Here is a 20,492-nt window from a genome sequence, read left to right as displayed (position 1 = left end):
TTCTATCTCTGTTTCCACTTCATTGAACTCTCTCTCTCCTGAGAAATTTTTTTTTTTTTTTTTTTTTTTTTTTTTAGAGCAAACTCATCAGTAGTGCCAATATGGCCATTCACTCTTCTAACAAAACTCTAAACTTCAGGACTCCCAACTTCTCTGTCCAAAGTAAAAAATTATACATTAGCACAAAAGCTAATTCCAGAAGAAGCCTCACTTGCGGAGACAGGACACAAGGAAACATTCATTTAATCTATGTTTTTGAGAGAGGACAAAGAAGAATTCTCTATGAAAGATGTTTACTAGTAACCACTTTATTTTTTATCACAAGGTGGTACACCTATATCCTTCTAAATTGTAATCCACAAAAGGCTGTTATCTTGGCCCCCTTATAACAAGGCAAATAGCTTCAAAGTCAACCGACCCCAGCCATTCCCATTTCCCAGTGGGAAACGGGGAGATGGAGGTACAAGGAAGAGTGATAACAGCAAAACATCACAGTGGATCGAACTGCATAAACCTCTACATCCATATCAAGTGTATACATACTTCATGATCAAGCTACAACACATATCTTAAGGTCTAGCTTACCACCTAACAGTTATTCATACATACACGTATCCTATACACTACCGGGTTAACCAGATAACCCGTACAAATGGAACTGACATGGAGCAAAACTGATGCCAGTTTATGTAATAGCTGCAACAGCCAAACATAATCAACTAAAAATAACATTAATGATACACCAATACTAATACCTGTGGCACCTGGGTGGTTCAGTTGGTTAAACATCTGCCTTCCGCTCAGGTCAGGATCCCAGGCTGCTGGGATAGGACCCGCATCCGTGGGGAGCCTGCTTCTCCCTCTCCCTCTAATGCTCTCCCTGCTTGTGGGCTCTCTCACTGCATATCTCTCCCTTTCTCTCTCAAGTAAATAAAGTCTTTAAAAAAATATGCACAGAAATCTGTGAAGACTCTATGCATGTACACAGTAGGAGCTCGCCAAAGCTTCTGGTTGTGGTATTAATAGCTGGACTTCTTGGGATTATACTAATTTTGTATCCTCAGAATCTGGTAACATAATAACAAGTTATTTTTATTTTCAGATACCAAATTTTAGTTCCCCTTAATAACTTAAATAGTTGGCTACTAGTAAATACCCCATACATGTAGACAAAAATGAATGTTCTTTGACTCTAAGAATAAAATCCTTACTCTGGTATTTTGGATAAGTTCTCAGTCCATGAGGAGAATGGTCAGGGTGCATCACAGGTTCTATAGACTCTAGTTGGAGAAACTCTGAGGTAGGGCCATATACAGAGGCTCACAGGAGTACCAAAATGACATATAACAATGAGAGTATGTAACCACTGACAACTTTCCTTTAAAATGTGACAAGACATTTTAAACCAACAGGCAACCATCTTATAAGATGAAATTTTATAAAGTTAATAAAGTTGAGTGAAGAAGTCAATAATTTTGTTAGTGGGTAGAGATGATGAAGTCGAGTATGACCATTTTAGAAGATTCTGGATGTAACCATTTACATAGCTGACCAATGAAGAGTTATATTTTCCAATCCTAATCCAGCTCATCTTGCATAACATCTCTGAATCCAGTACCATTTTTTTCTATTCAGAAATCTTCAATGCTTCTGAATTTTCTATAAAGCACTGCCAATTCCTCTGAAATTTATGCAAAATGGACTTAGATCTGGAAATACTACCTGTTAAAATGAATTCAAAAAGAAGTAGAAAATTTGGACATTACTAAAACTATTTAAGAAATGTTTTCAATAGTTAAAATCTTCCTTATCTAAGAATCATTTTAGGGTTATGCATTATTACAGAGTATAAGAATATAATCATTTATTGGGGATCAATACCTTAATAACAAAATTTAACAAAAGGATTATAAGAAAAGAAAAAATACTGGTCAAAGTCACTCAAAAACATCATGCAAAAATTCCAAACAAAATATTGACAAACTAAAAACAGTAGTGTGTATAAAGGATAAAATGTTATGACTAATATGGATTTATCTCATGAATTCAAAGGAGGGTTGTCATCAGAAAGTCACAGTATAATTCACTAGTTAGTATTAAAGGCAAAATTCACTTGATCACCTCAAATGATATAGAAAAAGCATTTTATAAAATTTAATATCTATTATTTATTTATTTGTTGGGGGGCCGAAGGAGAGGGAGAGGGAGAAATCTTAAGCAGGCTCCATGCCCAGGGCTGAGTCTGACATGCGCCTCAATCTCACACCCCTGAGATCACAGCCTGAGCCAAAATCAAGAGTCTGATGCTTAACTGACTGAGCCACCCAGGCACCCCAATCTCTATTAATTTTTAAATCAACCATCGTAAGTCAGAAATAAAAGAAAACTCTTAATCTCATAAAAGTAATTAACAAATATCAATGTACTTCATGGTAAAACATGAACTCTTCCCCTTTGAGATCATGAAAAAGGGTACTTACTATCATGACTTCAACATTTTGCTAGAGGTACTGATCAGAGGAGTAAAGGTGAAAATAGTATACAAAATATATGACTTAGAAGGAAGAAATAAGATGGACAACACTCATAACAGTTTCTACAAAAAATTCAAAAGGATGCACAAATAAAAAATACATTAAAATTAGTAACTTGCTGAAAAATAGTTATACAAAAGCAAGATATATTTACTCTTAAGCTTCAAAATATATTTACATATAGTTTCAAATATTTTATATCCATGTTTTATTAGAATAAAGTTTAAATAATTTCTTAGCACCAGCTAAAAAAATAAATCATTAAATTATTTAATATTTCAGTAAGTTCTTTTATGACAGAGAAAAAGGCAATTACTCTATCTTATTAAATTTATTACTATTCTATTCCACTCAAATTAAAATGAGTTATATGGTCAGCAAGAGCAGGAAATGAACTGAGCCACACTTGACTGTAAGTTTCTCAAAGTCAGAGAGAAGGTCTTGGTTAGGTTTGCCCTAAGAAAAAAATTCAATAAAAGAACATGGATTTAATGTACAGCAAAGAGAAAGAGAGACTGACTGTGGATAGAAGAAGGAAAACATTTTGTTCCCAGGGACAGTGAATGCAGGACTTAGGCTACAATGATTTTTAGAAAGGAAGTCATCATCAAAGAAAACAAAAAACCAGGGGGTCTAGTCTAATATGTCAACAGCCCCAATGGCAGGTGGCAGTTCCATGGGCCCTTGCGGATTTATGGGTTAATCTCTTGTTGTGTCCAGCACTCTGGGGACACTTGGTGAGTGATAAATATTTCGAATCTTACTGGCCAATCAGCTGGAATCTGTTTTTTACTTAGTGCACTTCCATTGCCTTTGCAGTTCCCAGCAGCTTTCCAGGTGTCAGTTTGCATTACTATGGTTTTCACAACTGGGTCAAAAAGATAAAGCTTCTATGCCTAATTACACTCTGTGCTCATGTACTTTGGCAGTCATTCCTAAGCAGAAATTTATGTTGACCATTTTTGGTCTGTCCTCTCCCCTTCTTACCATGCAGGCTCTGCAATAATAATTATAAATTTTTTTAAGGTTTTTTTAGATTTTTAGATTTAGATTTAGATTTTATTTATTTATTTGACAGACAGAGATCACAAGTAGGTAGAGAGGCAGGCAGAGAGAGAGAGGGAAGCAGGCTCCCTGCTGAGCAGAGAGTCTGATGCGGAGCTCGATCCCAGGACCCTGGGATCATGACCTGAGCTGAAGGCAGAGGCTTTAACCCACTGAGCCACCCAGATGCCCCAAGAATTATAAAAATTTTACATAATATTTGCATGTCGGAACATGATTTAATATCAATAGTAGCATTTTGGATCTAAAAGCAAATTAGACTTAGGAGATGGTGAGAGACTAGCAGGTAACTTCTTTTCTTTCCTTTTTCTTTCCCCTGAGAGAAACTGTGAAACAACAGAACAGTCTGTGCTACATACATAATTAAAACAGATGTTCTCAATCTTAATTTTCATAGCTAATTTTGACAGCCAAAGAAATGCACTTGTCTTTTGTATAGTCACCTATTTTCTCTCAAATGTGTCCTATTTCATCGCCCACTGGCGATGCTCAGAAAGAAAAGGGTGATGTGATGGGAGGCATTCATGGAACAGCAAGAACTCTGCTATGTTACTGGTAGGTCAGGGAATGGGAAGAGCTATCACAGACAGTGGCCAAAGATCATTTTAAAGTCCATGCAGTCTGAGCATTTCTATGCACCAACCTTGCAAGATCACAGTTTTCACTGGCTTTCTGTGGTCTTCCGTGACAGAGAAAACACAGAGAGAGGAGAAGACTGTCACCCAGTGCTTGGTGGCGGCATTTGTCATTTTCACACCCATGTCAGGGCACCCTCTGATTGGCACCTAAGCTCTCTTCTTACACATCTGCCAACAACCAATCTGTGAAAGGTCGTGAGCCAGCTCTGCTTCTTCCCTGAGGAGGGGAAGGTGCCAGAACAATCTGAGGGAGGCACCCCTCCCCCTCTGTTGCCCCGACCAAAAAGCTCCCTCCCTCTCCTCTAGTTCCCTTCCCCTTGCCGGGGAGAGGCTGGAGTGTCCTTCAATCCTACAGTACAGATTGGGGAATACCTCCAGGGAGCTCCAACCACCCCCGCCCCCCGGCATCCACAGTAACTCTGGTTGCTTCATAGTTACGCTGGGATCCTCTGACAACTAACTCAAACATAGCCCATTTCCAGCCCAGAACAACCACCAGGACATGGTGGTTTCATGTTCCCTGAGGAACCCAGTATGGGATGATCCAATTGAAGACTCATGACTGGTCCCTCGGCAGTGGGAGCTGTCCTGGACTGCTGCAGCCCAGGAAGCAACTCTCTGAGTCCTTACCGATTGCACAAGACTCTGGCTATGTTCAAGGAAGGGTCATCAAGGGCAGCTGGTGTTGGCTTCATGCAGCCTGTGAATTCATGTAGCAGGAGACCACCCCTCCCCCCTAGGAGTGATGCACAAGGAGGAACCACAAAGTCTAAGGGGCAAATAAAGCTCATTCTGATCTGAACGATGGGCTGTATTGAGGGGGTGTGATCTGGTTAAGGTGGTTTGAAGGGATGGAGGGGGAACAAGCTGACATCCCTCCCTGGGAAGATGGTAATGTCTTGGTTCAGGGAAGTTCCACAGCTTTGGGGTTCCAGGAGATGGACTTACTTCTAAGGAGAGGAGACAGGAAATCAAAGACAAGCTGATTGGCCTCCCTAGTAAGGGAGGGAAGGGTGCTCGACTCTTCAGAGAAATGTTGAACAAAGCAGATTTGTGTGGAACTCACACACAGAGTGTGCTCAGTGAAAGTAAAGGTCAGAAAGGCTGTGGGCCAAGTGGGTCCACAACGAATCTGGGGTTTACCCACAATTTGGCAAATCCAGGGCCGAAGGCAGCATAGGCAGCGCAGCAGCTGGGCTCTGAGGCACTGTCTGGCTCCATATTCAGAGGTCTGGAAACAGGATCTATCTGAACCTTGTGAATAATTTTGGTACCAAATACTAGGCTGGGTACTTGACATAGGTTTTCCTTATTCCTCACAAACTTCCACACAACAGGGAAACCAAAGTTAACTCTACATCTCACCAGTCTCAGCTTAAAAGTCACTTTCTCAGAGTAGACTTCCCTGAGACCATTATCTAAATTAACTTTCCTCATTATGCTCTCAATTATCTTCTACCTCATCTCGTGTCACTCAGCACAGCATATAATTTGATATTCATGAGAGTGATTAAGGCTCCTTGTTAGCATACATTGTTTCATTTTATCTGCTAAATGTGTCCCCACAGTTTCTGGCACACAGGCTCTCAGAAAATATTTTTGCACCTTTGACTACGTGGAAAGGAATGCATTGAAACAACCAGTGAATTGCATGTGAGCTCCAGAGGCCCTTGTGGGTTCAAAGTTCCACTCAATGGACTTGTGGTCACTGAACAGACTAATGTACCTAAAAATCAGAATGGCATTCATCATCACATAAATCATATTGGTGTTTTTTTTTTTTTTAAAGATTTTATTTATTTACTTGTCAGAGAAGGAGAGAGAGAGAGAACAAGTAGGGGGAGTAGAAGGCAGAGGGAGAGGCAGGCTCCCCACTGAGCAGAGAGCCCAATGCAGGACTCAATCCCAGGACTCTGGGGTCATGACCTGAGTCAAAGGTGGATGCTTAACTGACTAAGCCACCCAGGCATCCTGAGATTGTTTTAAATAATCAAAATTTAACAGTGACTAGGTTTTCCTAAAATCTGGCAATAATATGAGAGATGAATTTTGTTATTTCACTTCTCTGCTGGACTTCCAAGAAAAAAGAATAGACAGAAATATGCACTTGTGGAAGTCCATCTACTTGTGCTTGTTTACACCATTTCTGTTAGGAACACTGTTAAGAGAGAATTCCATAGGTCCAGGAGAAAAAGAAGGCTTCCTTCAGAGTAAATGTGCTTGACTGAGATACAGGCTTCTTTACTATTGGGCTTCTGAACAGAGACACTAATGTGAAACTATTCATTACAGTTCTCCTCTGTGTGGTAGTGGGGGGGGCAGTGGGGCTGGGCTGGCATACAAACAGGGATACTAAGCATACTAAGCATAGCGTTCTGGAGGTACCAATGGACTCCATGCCTGTCCCCACAGAGAGAACAGAGTTTGTCAAGTTGCTCTTATGTTCAGGTAAAATCAGTTATCAAGAAGCATTTGATCAGCCCTGCCGTACCTTAAATCCCATCTGGCTGGGCAAACCCTGAACACAACAAATCATCCAAGGATATATAAACAAGAGCTTGCAAGCAAGAGACCCATCAATCACTCTACTGTCAAGTTTACCCTGCACTGTAGAGGCTTTTTCAATTTCTGCCCAAGACTGTCTCATCTGAATCGATTGCTCCACACATCAGTAGATGAGAACTTTTAAGAACTTGAAAGGGCCTTGGCACTGGAAAGATCTACGTTATACTCCGCAGCTGACCTATGTTAACTAGCTCCAAAGAAGATACTCTTATTTTCTTTTTAGGAACAGGAAACTGAAGGCCAAAGATGCCAAGTAATGTTCTCAAGGTCACATCATATGTGGTGGGGTCTGGATTTGAACTTGGGTCCTCTAGATCCAGCTGTTTTCATGGAATGTACTGAGAGACTCTTTCTCAAGTCCTGTTCCCCATGCCCTTTCTGTCCCTCAGGATAGCTTGTCCCACTATCCCACAGTCACACCACAGCTCACAAGGTCCTCTTTGATCATGTATAGCTGGGTCATCAACCTTTTCAAGGAGTTCCCCAAGCCCCACACTGAGGGGCCTCTTAATTCTCTCCTGGCCTTGGCAGAAAAGGGCCAAGCCCACGTTATGGCTCCTACCAAAGTTATTTTTGGTAAATTCGGTTGCTCAGCAGAATCTCAGCTTCCTCACCTCATCTGTTTTCTCTTCATCCAGACTCCTGGCTCAATGTCCCTCTGCTGCTCAGGCTTGGCTGGGAGACTTTGACTCAGGACTGAGGGCATCCATTCATGCTGCATTTTGTGATGATCATCCTCTCACACCTCCTGACTACCCCACCTCCTCAACCTCCCTGAGTATAGAGTGGGAAAGTAGCTGATGGCAGCCTTGACCAGATTCACAGGGCAGGGTATTCCGTGATGAGCACTCCCACAAACATCCTTCATTCACCTATGTCTCCCCAAATGGTTATTCTCATCCTCAGAGGATTTCTTCAAGAGCCCTCTCAGTCCTAGGACAGCTCTGCCTGTAGATCAGGGTCTTTTTAGTGTTTTCTCAATAGGGAGGTGCTCAGCAGCTTGGAATGTCTGACAGTTGCAAATTTACGAAGAAGCTGCCAAGTGCGGTAGGTTGGGAGCACGCTAGATATGACACCAGGTAGCAAAGGTGGAGATGGAAGGAGAGGGAAGAAGAGGGAGCTCATGTGCATCCCTTCAGCGTTTCCTGCCATGACTGTCGGCTTCATCAAGCCAGAAATCTGGACACTTCTCACTTGCCCTTATGGTCAACCACCAAACACCAGATCGAAATCTACACTCCCATCCTCTCTACTCCATTCCCATATTAATTACCTTTGTTTTCTCTAGCTGTTTTTTGCCCAGACTAATATAAGAGCCTCCAACTGGGTTTCCTGGACTCTGAAATCATTCCTCTCTCAAACCTTCCTCCTCAAAGCCTTCAAAATTCCAATGACAACATTTCCCTCCTCAAAACACTTTTTTGATGCCTCAAATGTGCTCATCTTAAAGTGAACATTGCAATCACTTGGGTACTTTTCTCCAGATTTACATTCTTAAGATCTACCCATAATATCACCAATCAGAGTCACTTGGGCATAGGGCCCGGGTACACATAGTTTGGAAAAGGTTCCTGGTGAATCTGATACACATCCTGTTGAAAAATCACTGGCCTCTCAGGTGAAGGCCAAGCTCTTTAACATGCATTGAAAGACCTTTATGTGCCGACTTGCTTCAACCTGCCTCATCAGCCATTCCCCTCTATCTACCTTAGACTCTGAAAATACTGCTTAGCTTTTTTCTTCTTAAACAAGGTTTCCTAAACTGGTATGCTGAGCCATGCCTCTGTGCCTGTGCTCTTATCCACGGGGAAAATGACAATACATCCTTCTAGATCCAGCTTAAGGAGCATTTCTGTGAAATCATCCCCACCTCTCGCTTCAGAGTTTCAGCACTCCCTGCCTTGAGCTTTCATTGTTTCTTGAACATATCAGTTCAGAAATATGTATTTTAGATGGTTCTGATATTATTCAATGAGGTAAAAATATCAAAGTCAAAATCACTGTTAAAAATTCCTTAAATCGGGGCACCTGAGTGGCTCAGTGGGTTAAAACCTCTGCCTTCAGCTCAGGTCATGATCTCAGGGTCCTGGGATCGAGCCCCACATCGGGCTCTCTGCTCAGCAGGGAGCCTGCTTCCCCCTCGCTCTCTGCCTGCTTCTCTGCCTACTTGTGATCTCTGTCTGTCAAATAAATAAATAAAATATTTTTTAAAAATTCCTTAAATCATTAATAAGCAGTTTGGTCTAAACAAAGATAGTAATACATGTATGTAGGTATATACACACACATAGAAAATATAACTATGCAGTACTGTTTAAACACTTTATACTTGGTAGTGAGCTCACATTGTGGTCTTATAGGGACAAGATCCCAAGGGAACAGCAAATTCATATGTCCCATTCGACCCTCTTTTTAAGATGTTCAGTCCCCAAGGGGAATGTTTCATCTGTGTTTCTCAAGAGTGTTCCATGATGGCAGTAGGTAATATTTTGAACATAGGCCTGTTTGAAAAATACCAGATTAGAGCGTATTAAACAAATCCTCTTTTAAGGCGTTTAAACATGCCTGTCGTTTGCCTCCAGTGTGAATATGCAAAAAGAGAACAGAATATATCACATTTCCCAAAGTTATTTGATTATAGAATGTCATTTTCGTAGAACTAGCATTCCGAAGAATACTCTGGATAAAAGATCTGCCTTCCTCATTGCTCACTGAAGTTGCAAATGAGAAACCAAATGAGACAGGACTGCTCTGGTTCTTACCCAAAAAGAAGGAAGGCAGACCACAGCACCTGGAATGGCCTGCATCTGGGCCATTTTCTAAGAGGATCTCCCCACCTGGAGTTGTGCCTGCCTCCTGAGCGCTCCTGCCTGGGTGTGGCCTCCCAGCTCCCCAGGGGCCACCAAGAGAAAAGCAATGAGGCTTGGACTTCCAGGGCATTACTCACTCTAATGACAAAAGTGTAGTTACTAGGACAGGGCATTGTCTAGAAATTGTTGCCACTTATTTGGTAAAACGATTCAAATAAATACGTATGTTGTTTACTAACACGATAATTTGTTTTTATGAAGTTTGCTGTCAGTTTGGTGTAGGCATTCATTTGGAAGATCTGGAACATTGGTGGGGATGGCAAAGTACAACTTAGATGCACACAAGTGGTTAAATGTGGACCTATCCCCATAATAATAAGTGCATCTGCAAAGGCCAAGTAAGTAGAGAAAAACTCTCAAGGGAGGGGGTCAGGAGAAGCTTCTACATAGACTCTGTGATTAAAAGCTGCCCTTTCAAAAAATATGGTGAAAAAAAATCACAAAACTGATTAGTGGTCAAAAAGAAATTAGGCCAAATTTAAACTGACTTGTGCTGTGCACAACTAACGTTTTAATAAGAGGCACAAATCCAATGTGCTATTTGAATACTAAATTCAGATCATGATGCTCTCATTGACTCATGCAGTGAAAGGAGCCCAGAGCTGTGTGTTAGGAACCCCATGCCCAGCTTGGCTCCGTCGAGAGCCGATGTATATAACCTTGGAAGAGTCATTTAATTTGTCTGCTCCAGAATAGTTTTCACTTGCAAAAAGACAGAGTTATGCTAGTTGATCTCTAAGGCACCTTTCAATTACAAAATTTTGTGAACATGAAAGATGTGTTGCTGGGATAAAAGGAGGAATTGTGGAAATTTTACTTGGAGCTACTTTGACTCAACTGATCTACACTTTTTAAATAAAGCTGATGTTTAGTTTTTAATTAACTTTCTCCTTATGTGTTGTTTAAAAGATATAATTAGAATAGAAAAGCACAATAGTAATCTTTTATGAAAACATACAAAAATAATAGATGCAGTGAGAAAGAGTTCAAGATACGATGAGAAAAGGACTTTTATGCAGCAAATATAGTTTTCAGACCTTAGTTGATTTCTGGAAACAAATATACATATATTAGTGTCTGATATATAAAAAAAACATGCAAATGGGAACTTTGCCCTTTGTTGTAAAGCATCTACCAAAGAACAGGACTGCTATTCCAATAGATTTGTTTCCACTGTCTAAAATTGATATTTTGACCCTAAAAGTTACGTGTGGTCAAGTATTTGTACAGGAAACTTTTCAGTTCTTTTTTCCCTGGAAAAGCCTGAAACAAAGATCACCTTAATTCCTTCTCCTAACAATAACTATAAGAAGTCTATTCCTGCTGATATCAGTAGCTTGCTGGTAGTAATCTGCATACTTTTGGAATTGTGATGTACTTTTCAAAAACTTTTGAACATTAATATATTGTGTAATTTATCAAATATTTAAAAGAGGTAATAAAGCTACAAATCTTTATGGCTGGTGTATTCATGATTTTTTGTGGCAATTTACACATCTGGAGTACACAGTCGCCATGAGGCATTCATTCATTCATCTCTCCATCCACATTATCTATTTATATCATGAACATTTCTCAATCTCTAGGCATGAACTTAGCAGAAATTTTTCAGCCACTTTGGCTAGATAAACTTGGAAGTAATTGCTTCAGAACTGATTTGAAAATAAAAAAGCCACCACTGACTTGCAAATGAAAAAGAAAGGAAAGAATCTTCTCCAAAAATAATTCTTTAATTATTTTGGGAAACGAGAGAGGGCTAGAGGATCCCTTTATTTGAGGGATGTTAAAACTGAAGCCCAGGGGCACCTGGGTGGCTCAGTGGGTTAAAGCCTCTGCCTTCAGCTCAGGTCATGATCCCAGGGTCCTGGGATCGAGCCCCACATCAGGCTCTCTGCTCAGCCAGGAAGCCTGCTTCCTCCTCTCTTTCTGCCTGCCTCTCTGCCTACTTGTGATCTTTGCCTGTCAAAAAAACAAAAAACAAAAAACAAAAAACAAACAAACCTGAAGCCCAGACTGTACAGTATAGAATTCAGGTCTGCTGTAGTAAGGTAATGCTTTCCACTGATTGTTGACTTGGAAAATGTTATTTCTAAGGTAGGAAAATCACCACCAGTGACAGTGAGCCTTAGGAATCAAATGAATTTCAAATAATACAAGGGACCTGTATACCAATGAAGAGAATTTCCTCAAATAATGAATATATGCTGTTGTATTTAGGGCCAAGCAAAAGAAAATTCAGCCAATGACTTTTTTGGTGCTGATTGGGATTTTCTGTGTGTGTGTGTGTGTGTGTGTGTGTGTGTGTTTCATTTTTAATGATTGCTTTGGGCCGAAGCCAACTGTGTAATTTTCCCAATAAGGTTGCTCCCATTGTCTAAAACTTGCATATATTTTGCATTTGATCAAATGTTTTTACAGGAAATTTCTCTGTGTTTTCCCCCCTTGGAAAACTTGAAACAATAACCACCTTAATACCCTCTCTCGAAATCTGCAGTATTATCTAACCCAACTCCTTAGTCACTATCCTCATTCTGGAAATCATCCCTCACAAGTCAGTGGTGATGCCAAATAAATTTTGGTTCCCAGACTTCTTAGTTTGAGCTCTCTAATGAAATTTGTGGGGGAAAAAAAGCTTTTCTTCTAAGATTGAAAGAAATAGGTAATTTTATAAATAAATAATTAAAAATGATTTTTTAAAATGCTTTTCTTTTCTTCAACACTCTGCCTCAACTGTTTCTTCTACACTTTATTTTTCACAATAAATCTTAAAATAGTCAATCCTAAAATTTGACAATACCTGTTAATTTAGGTATTCAAATTATTTTGATCTTTTGATTTTATCTAATTTTCTCTGTATATGTATAATGTATATAAATTATATGTATATATCTACATACATTTAGCTTTTGAATCAAAGGAGTAAAGCATTGATGCTTCCTATGTGTAATTAAAGAAACTCTAATATGGAACAGTGGGAAAGGCTTGTGGCAAGAAATGACATATGGCTATACCAGTTCCATGTTGAAAATCATCAGATGATAAAGTATGAGATTGAGATAAACTCTTCCACACATTATACTCATTATACTTCATTCCCTTGTGTCCACATCCCCAGTGGTAGTCTGGTCCCAAACCAGTCTCAGCTACATGAGTCATGACTCAGAGCAGATCTATAGAAGTCCTAGTTCATCCCTTCCATCCATCCATCCAAGCATCCACCAATCCATCTTGCCAGACAGCTTAACTGACAGTCTACTATGTACTAGCCATCATATTATTAGCACTAAGTGTACACAGCATTGTAAAGAGAGTCCTTGTTTATAAAACTTAAAGAAACATGAAGGTTTGACAACCACCCAAGAATCTCAAACATAACTTGTGCAGTCTCTGGAGAAAGCAGATCAAAATGTACCCAGTTGCAGAACAGACCTAAACTCCTACTATTCATACAATGTGCTCCTTCCCCAAATAATACCTTTCCCAAGGAAATGTTTATGGAGTGTACAGAGAAAAGGAGATATGACATTAATCTTCCCTCAAGACACAAAAATTTCCACAAGCTTTTCTGGGACTATAGAAGTTGATTATGTGTACACTGTAAGCTATCTACTCCACACCTTAAAAAAAAAAAAAAAGAAAGAAAAAGAAAGAAATCTTTTCATATTGCTGAAGACCAGGATCACCTAGGAGAAATCTCCATTATGTCTACTCATTCTAGACACATTTTGCAATATTGCTGGTCTCATTTTAACATGAGTTCCTGAGTATATTTAATATATTTCTGGTTCAGAAAGGCCTGGGTTTCATTAAGAATGAGAATGTTGGAGTCATCAAAATGATTAAGTGCATTGACATTAAAAAGATTTATTTTCCTCTCTATGGCACACTATAACAGCCACTTCCTATTACGGGGGTCAAGTGATTCTAACTGGAGGTAGCACAGAACTGGAGGCGGCTCTGAAGCCTGACAGTCTTGGTTCAATTCTGGTCTTTCTACAACCATTTGTATGATATCGGGGATGAGTCACCTAACTTCTAACTACTTCTGTTTCTCCATCTTTGATAGATGGAGAACAGGAACAATAACAGTACCCAAATTTCATAAGGTGGTTTTAAGAAATTAATTTAGATAGTTCTTAAAAAGGTATGATACAGCCTGAATTAAGTGTTAGCCATTACTGTTACTTTCATCTTGTACAAAAACACTTGTGGGGTGAGGGATCTAGGACCTGATTTGTTACTTTTGGGTATGCTGTAAATTGCTGGGAATAAATATTCTTAATCCCATTCTACTAGTGAAATGACTCAAACAAAGGAAGACCAAGTGACTAATTTTGAGCATCTTCGCTAAATTGATATGGAATTAAAACCCCAACAAACCAACTCCAAGCTTTCTTCCTTGGGCTTCTCCTAAGGGGATGTTTTACAAACCTTGGCACTTATACCAATGGCACATTGACAGATGCTTCAAATGAGTTCAAAGTGCTTCACCCTCCTTAATGTTCACAGGATCATTAATCAATATTTACCAAGTACCTATGGGATATGTGGGATGATTGTCTGGCTTTCCTGTGTCTCCTGAGATTTGTAGACAGAAAAACAAAATCAAAAGAAGACTGTGACCTCCAAAAGCATTGGAGGGGTCAATATCACAGAGAAGTATTGATTCCTGCCACTACACTCCTAGAGCCCAGGGCTCTGTCCCTTAAACCACACACACCATCACTTTGCATTTCTATTTAGCAAAGTTTTTAAAGACCCTTACTTCTCTATCTCATCTATTTTTCTTTGTTTCCTAACAATTATATAGCAGATTCATATAGTGCTAGGAATCAAAATAAGCAGTGAACTTTATTCCAAGCAGGACTAGGATTTATTCATAAGATAGCATGATGATCAATTTCACTTATTCACTGAAGCTGTAAGTTGGAGGATAGGATATGCAGATGGCATGTATCTTTCATAGGAGTACACTTTTACTAAACAAAATGGTGATTATATGTTGTTATTTTGGGGGTAAAACATAACTTTTGTTAATACCACCAACACAACAAATTTTTTAATTAATCTGTCTTTCGATCTTAATACTAACAGGTTTTAAAGAATTTTTTTCTTTATAAACTCACTGTGTTCCTGGGTATAGTAAGACATATGTCATTAACTTTTGTAATTTCAAAAATCGTCTTTCTCCCATCTCATGTCCCTGAGAAAGAAAAGAGTTTCATAAATGTAAAACAGCCAGGTCAGTTCTAACAAAAATGGTTGTGAGTCTTATTGGCTGTTTAAATTTTCCTAATCTCTTTTTAAGGGTAAGTGTCTGGAGAATCCCTTTTTGCTAACCGCCTTCAAAAAACATCAAAACCATCTACCTACCATACTACCTATAACTTTAAAATCTACCCTTGTCCAATATGCATGAATGCTTTTATGAGTACAAGGCTTGGACACTTTGTGGCACAAACTAAAAGATTGCAAGAGTCAGATGTTATAGTCTGAGAATCATTCCAAAAAATTCATGCTCCGTTAAACTAGATCCAACAGAGAATCCTCAACCCACGAAACCTATAGACAAGGCCATATGTCTTCTGCAAAACATTCTCCAAGGATATAGCTTCCAATAAAGATGTTCATCTATATTCAAAAAATACTATTTATTGTTTTTTTAAAAAAAAAACACCCTAATAGTGTAACTCAAGAAACAGCTATGCTGCTGATCAATTTCTAGCTAACTGAGCAGACAGAAAGACCCAGGTTTGGATTTTGACTCAGATCCCAGCTTGAGCGAAGCAAAGCACCTTATTAACTCTTGTGGATCTTACTTCCCTTCTTTGTGAAATGAGAATTTGTGAGATGACCTCAAGTTCTGTTCCAAAAACACAATTCTGTGTATCTCACTTTGTGATAGTGTTGTCTGTAAGCTCTATGGAGTTTACAAGGACTCTCACGCCCACGGTCTCATTTGATCCTCAAACCTGCTTTCCAGAAGTAGGTGGAGGAGTTAGCACTGCACCTTTTTGCTAGCAAGCAATCTACTTTTGATATCCAGCAGGATTCACTAGAGATAGGAGGATCTAAAGCATCTTTCAGAAAGATTTAGTTTTCAGGAGTCGGAATGAATACTTTATAAAAAAATTTTTTTGAAACTGTCAAAGTCTTATTTAAAAGAAAAATCTTTAAAAACAAAGAAAAAATGTCATGCTTTGTCCTTCTACTGATCAGTCCTCAGTGGAGAGACATCATGTTGCTTTTACGTTGAAAATTAAATTTAGTTGCCACTTAATAAATCTCTTTTGAGTGAGGACAAGTTTCCCTGAGGTATGTGAAATTTTAAAGGAACACCAGGACAGAGATAAAATTGTTTTTTGGGGGGTTTTATTTCCAGAGCTCATCCTTACAAAATATTTTTATATATATTGGAAATTAACCAGTAAAGTAGTTTACAAAGAGGAGAAAATGGAGGCTTTTATTACTGAAAAAGAAATACTCTGAATCCAGAGTGGACTTCTGAATAACTCTGATGTTTCCAAAAATATGTGTTTTCAAGTTTTCAGAAATATGTGTCACACTTTACAGCTAATAAAATACAGCTACGAATGTGGAATTATTTCACCTTTGCAATCAATCAGGTAAGGCCAAAAGCTTTTCTTAACCGAGCTCCCAATTATTCTTCACCTCAGAGGGCAAGGCATTTCCTGAGTAACTAAGATCCACAGGTTATAGAAAGACTCGTTTTAGTCATCTATCTGACCTCTTTCCTCATCACACCCATTTTGATAGAGAGGTTAGAAATAGAAAGAGTACACTATGTGTGTTTGCTTTCTTTCCTTCTCTTTCTCCGTGCATTTCCCACACCCCTTCTAGAAGTGTAAAGAATATAGCCAAAGAATGGGGACCCCAGCAATGAAGGCGGGGAAACAAGGTGCCTCAGTTATCCAACCAGGTAACTACCAGCTGACTGCACAATGTCATCAATAACAAAGTCCATATTGTAATTAGAGCAGACTGTAAAGACTTGATTTCACAACATTTGTCATTCTGAGTTTTAATTCATAATAACAGTTCATGTTGCCATTATAACCCATATTTAAGAATCTGAAACTATGCAAAGTGTCATAACACTTTTCTGTCTTGAGGTAGATGCAGTCTATTCTTTCTGTGGACATTGAGTAATTCTCATACAGCATATGGAAAAATTCTCAAGCAGAATTCTCAACTAACCAGATTAGTTCCCTTTCATCCCAGGCAAAAAAAAAAAAAAAAAAAAAAAAAAAAAAAAAAGGGTGGGTGGTAGAGAGTTTGATACAGATTTGGCATCAGGACATTCTATGTATAATAGTTTGGATTTTAATCTTTTGGGATATGTGCCTTTTCACTATGCAAGTTCCAAAGTCTCTCACACTGCTAAGTAATTTCCCTAAAATTTTTTATTTTCTCAATTTGGAATACCACCTTCAAAGATGTCTGGAAGTTGGACTTTCTTCCTTTCTCTCTCTCAATCTCTCTCTTTCCTTCTTTCTTGATTTGTTCCTGATTTTATTTGTTTATTTGATGGAGAGTGAGAATGAGGCAAGTGGTGGTGGGGAGAAGGAGAGGGAGAAGCAGGCTTCCCACCAAGCAGGGCAAGGAGCCAAGGATGCAGAGACTGATCCCAGGACCCCGGCATTATGACCTGAGCCAAAGGCAGATGGTGAACTAACTGAGCCACTCAGGTGCCCCTAGAAGTTGGACTAATTTTAATTTCACCTTCAAAGAAGAGGAAAACCACATACATTCCAACAGTTCATTGACCCCTGACCTTTGTGAAAACATGAATTATTCAATATATACCTAACGAAATGTAATTTCTACATCATAGTTAGAATCAAGCCATTTTGTAATGAGTATAATTTTGAATAGAAATGAAACAATCTATAAGCATGACAGTGGGTCTATCAAGAAGAAAGTAGTCTAATGCCAACTGTCATTAAACATACAAAACCCCTCAACTCATTAGTATCTTACAAATTCACAGCTATTCCCAGCTCAAAATCAAATTAACCTTTTCTACCTCGAAAGAATTCCTAGGCCTTAAATATGAGCACCCAAAGTTTTGTGACACCAGACACCCACAATTAGTTCTGATTTGATGTCATTTCTTTCATCAATAAAAAAACAAGACAGCCTTCCTGTCATTCGCCCCAAACTCTCACAGCAGCAAGCTTTAAGAATTTGAAAACAGACCAATCATTCACTTTTCTAGCCACAGATTCTTCTACCCATATAATTTGGATATGACTGTCTCTAAGAGCAACTGAGGAGCTTGTGATTTAACATTTAATCTAGCTTGGGATAAACTCACACATTTTAAAGCGAACAGAGCAATCAGAAGTTTATGAATACGATGGCCTTTCACTTACACAGAAAAGGCCAAATATGAAAGTACAAATGCTCTCATTATTTCTCAACTCTAAACTTCCTAATAATTATTAATGCCACTTCTTATTTCAGAGGAGAAATACAGTTGCAAGCTATGGTTATTTAGAGTAAGATCCAAACATAATCATATGAATTTCATGCATGTTTCACCTTTAACTGAGAGCAGAGAATAGCAGATAGGTAAGGAAGAGACTGGTACTATCTAATCCTTAAAAAAAAAAAAAAAAGAAAGAAAGAAAAACTGAAATGATAAGAAACTACGAGGATGTTTCTGCCTCTCAGGTATTGCATTTTTTATAAGAAACTATTACAAAGGATCCAATCTATTAAATTAAGTATCTCGCAAATGGATTGTGCTGTAAGTTTCACATGACTTGCGTTAGAATCTCAAATGCCACCTTCAGTACTTGTGAGAAGGCATTTTCTGAAGCATAATCACATACGAAAACTGCCACGTTCATTCCAGGCTGACCCGATGCAATGAGTAAAACAAAACGTGAAACTTACCTTATTATAAACAAATGGCAAATTGCAGGCACCTTTGAGCTTGCAGGTGTCTAGCATGGTTGATTAGAAATAAACAAAACATCTTTCATTCCAGTGAGACAACTGCATATTCAGACTTGGCTCTCCTTCCCGAATCCTTATGAGAGAGGCTGCTCCCCCCCAAGGACTAGTAACAGCCTCTTTACAGAGAACACTTGCTGCTCTCAACTGCAGCCACTTAGAGCGAAAGTCAGAGGAACCCGTGCTGCTTAAATACCCTGGCTTCACATTCACAGGATATGACTCAACTCCCTCTCAAACCAGTAAGGGTAGAGTTTCTCCTCACAAAACTGTCAGATTACGTAAGGAGCGTCACATCTGCGGCCTGAAAACTGTTTGCAAACTAAAAGGCAAACGTTTCAGCTCGTAAATCAAAGGTGCATTTTCAAAGTAATTAACCCCTTCCCCCTGGCACAAGCCCCAAGTGGGAATGGGCATGGCAGGGCACAAAGAAAACTCTTCTGCTTGCTCTATGCAAGGGAATGAATGTAATGTTGTTAAGTGTATGTGAACTTGGTATCATCGCCCTGGCAGAGAGATAGCAAAGAGGCGCACGGAAGTAACTGCCATTCCAATCAGTTCAAAAACAATGTGTCGAACAAAACTCTATTTTAATGTGCAAGAAATGGCAGTTCTATACAACACAACAGAATCTCCTTCACCAAGTAGAGGATGGAAATAGATCTTGGTGGTGCGCTGTTGCTGATTCCCACAGAAATCCTGTCCCACGCTGTCATTACCTTGTGAAGCTTGCTCTGCCTACCTCTCCAACTCAGAGCCCTCCTTTATCTGTTTTGTGAACATTTCTAAAGGAACATGACTAATGACACAACTCCTTTAGTAAATGTGGCAATTTTCTGTGCTTTCTCCACCACCCACCACCTCTTAACTCTGAGCCGTGTTAAGCTTGATCACACATTGAATTATTATATTTATACACCTCAGTCAATGAATATTACAGACTTAGATCCTCAAAGAAAAATCTACTATATAAATTCAGTTGCCACCGGCATGATCGAGGACAGAAAGATGAAAAAGCACACGTCATTTATAGCAAATTGAAACCACATTGACTAGGACTGTGCGATAGACATATAAGATAACCACATACATCATTTTGAACTCTTAGTGGTTAAGAAAGTGAAGAGAAATATGTAAAATTAATTTTAATAATGCTTACCCCAATGTATCTACAATATTATAATTTCATCACATAATCAACATAAAATTTTAAAATTGTTTTACAATTTCTGTTCTAATCTTAGAGATCCAATGTATATTTTACATTGATAGCATATTTTAATCAAACTAACAACCAATGGATGCTCAATAGCCATATATGGATAGTGGCTACTATAGCTTGCAGCACAGGGCTAGAATTTGGGGTTCACTCTTCATCTCCAACTTGTAGTTCGAACATTCTCTCTTCAGATAGGTCTTCCCTTACCACCTTAGCTGAGATAACCTTCTCTAATGACTTTCCACATCATGATGCTTTTTATTTCCTCCATAGTGCAGCACAACCTAGAATATTCTCCTTTATTCATTCATTTACATTTTTATAGTCTGTGGTCCCTAATAATATTGTTAAGAAATGTGAGGGCAGAGATCTTGTAGTTGATATTTTATCCCCAGCTTCTGGCATGGTGATGAGCACATAGCAGAATTTAATAAACATTGTTTAATAAATAAATAAATAAAATATAGAATTTAGGCTACAGTTTGGCAAATAATACAATATTTTAAAAGGAGTTCTAAGACAAGGTATTTATTGAAATGGCTGGGTGGCTCAGTTGGTTAAGCATCTGTTTTGGGCTCAGGTCATGATCCCAGTGTCCTGGGATCAAGTCCCACATTGA

The 20,492-nt window shown here is 38.9% G+C and overlaps 1 protein-coding gene across 11 annotated transcripts in view; it reads right to left on the bottom strand.

Annotated features, from left to right (window-relative positions):
* The window catches only part of MCTP1 (multiple C2 and transmembrane domain containing 1), a 526,997-nt gene that overhangs the window by 327,163 nt on the left and 179,342 nt on the right, over positions 1 to 20,492 (bottom strand). The window contains exon 1 of one of the 11 annotated variants that reach the window (XM_013044491.2): positions 18,595 to 18,846. The exons of the other annotated variants lie outside the window; for them this stretch is intronic. Coding sequence (XP_012899945.1) covers positions 18,595 to 18,651 — 57 coding nt within the window. The 5' untranslated portion in view covers positions 18,652 to 18,846. Of the gene's footprint in view, positions 1 to 18,594; positions 18,847 to 20,492 lie in introns of those variants that run through there. 11 annotated transcript variants of the gene reach the window in all.

The sequence above is a fragment of the Mustela putorius genome, unplaced genomic scaffold (genome assembly GCF_011764305.1).
Source record: "Mustela putorius furo isolate JIRA1106 unplaced genomic scaffold, ASM1176430v1.1 tig00537350_pilon_pilon_pilon, whole genome shotgun sequence".
In the NCBI taxonomy this organism is placed as follows: Eukaryota; Metazoa; Chordata; class Mammalia; order Carnivora; family Mustelidae; genus Mustela; species Mustela putorius.
The sequence above is the reverse complement of the archived record's forward strand: the minus strand, read 5'-3'. Positions and strand labels throughout refer to the sequence as shown.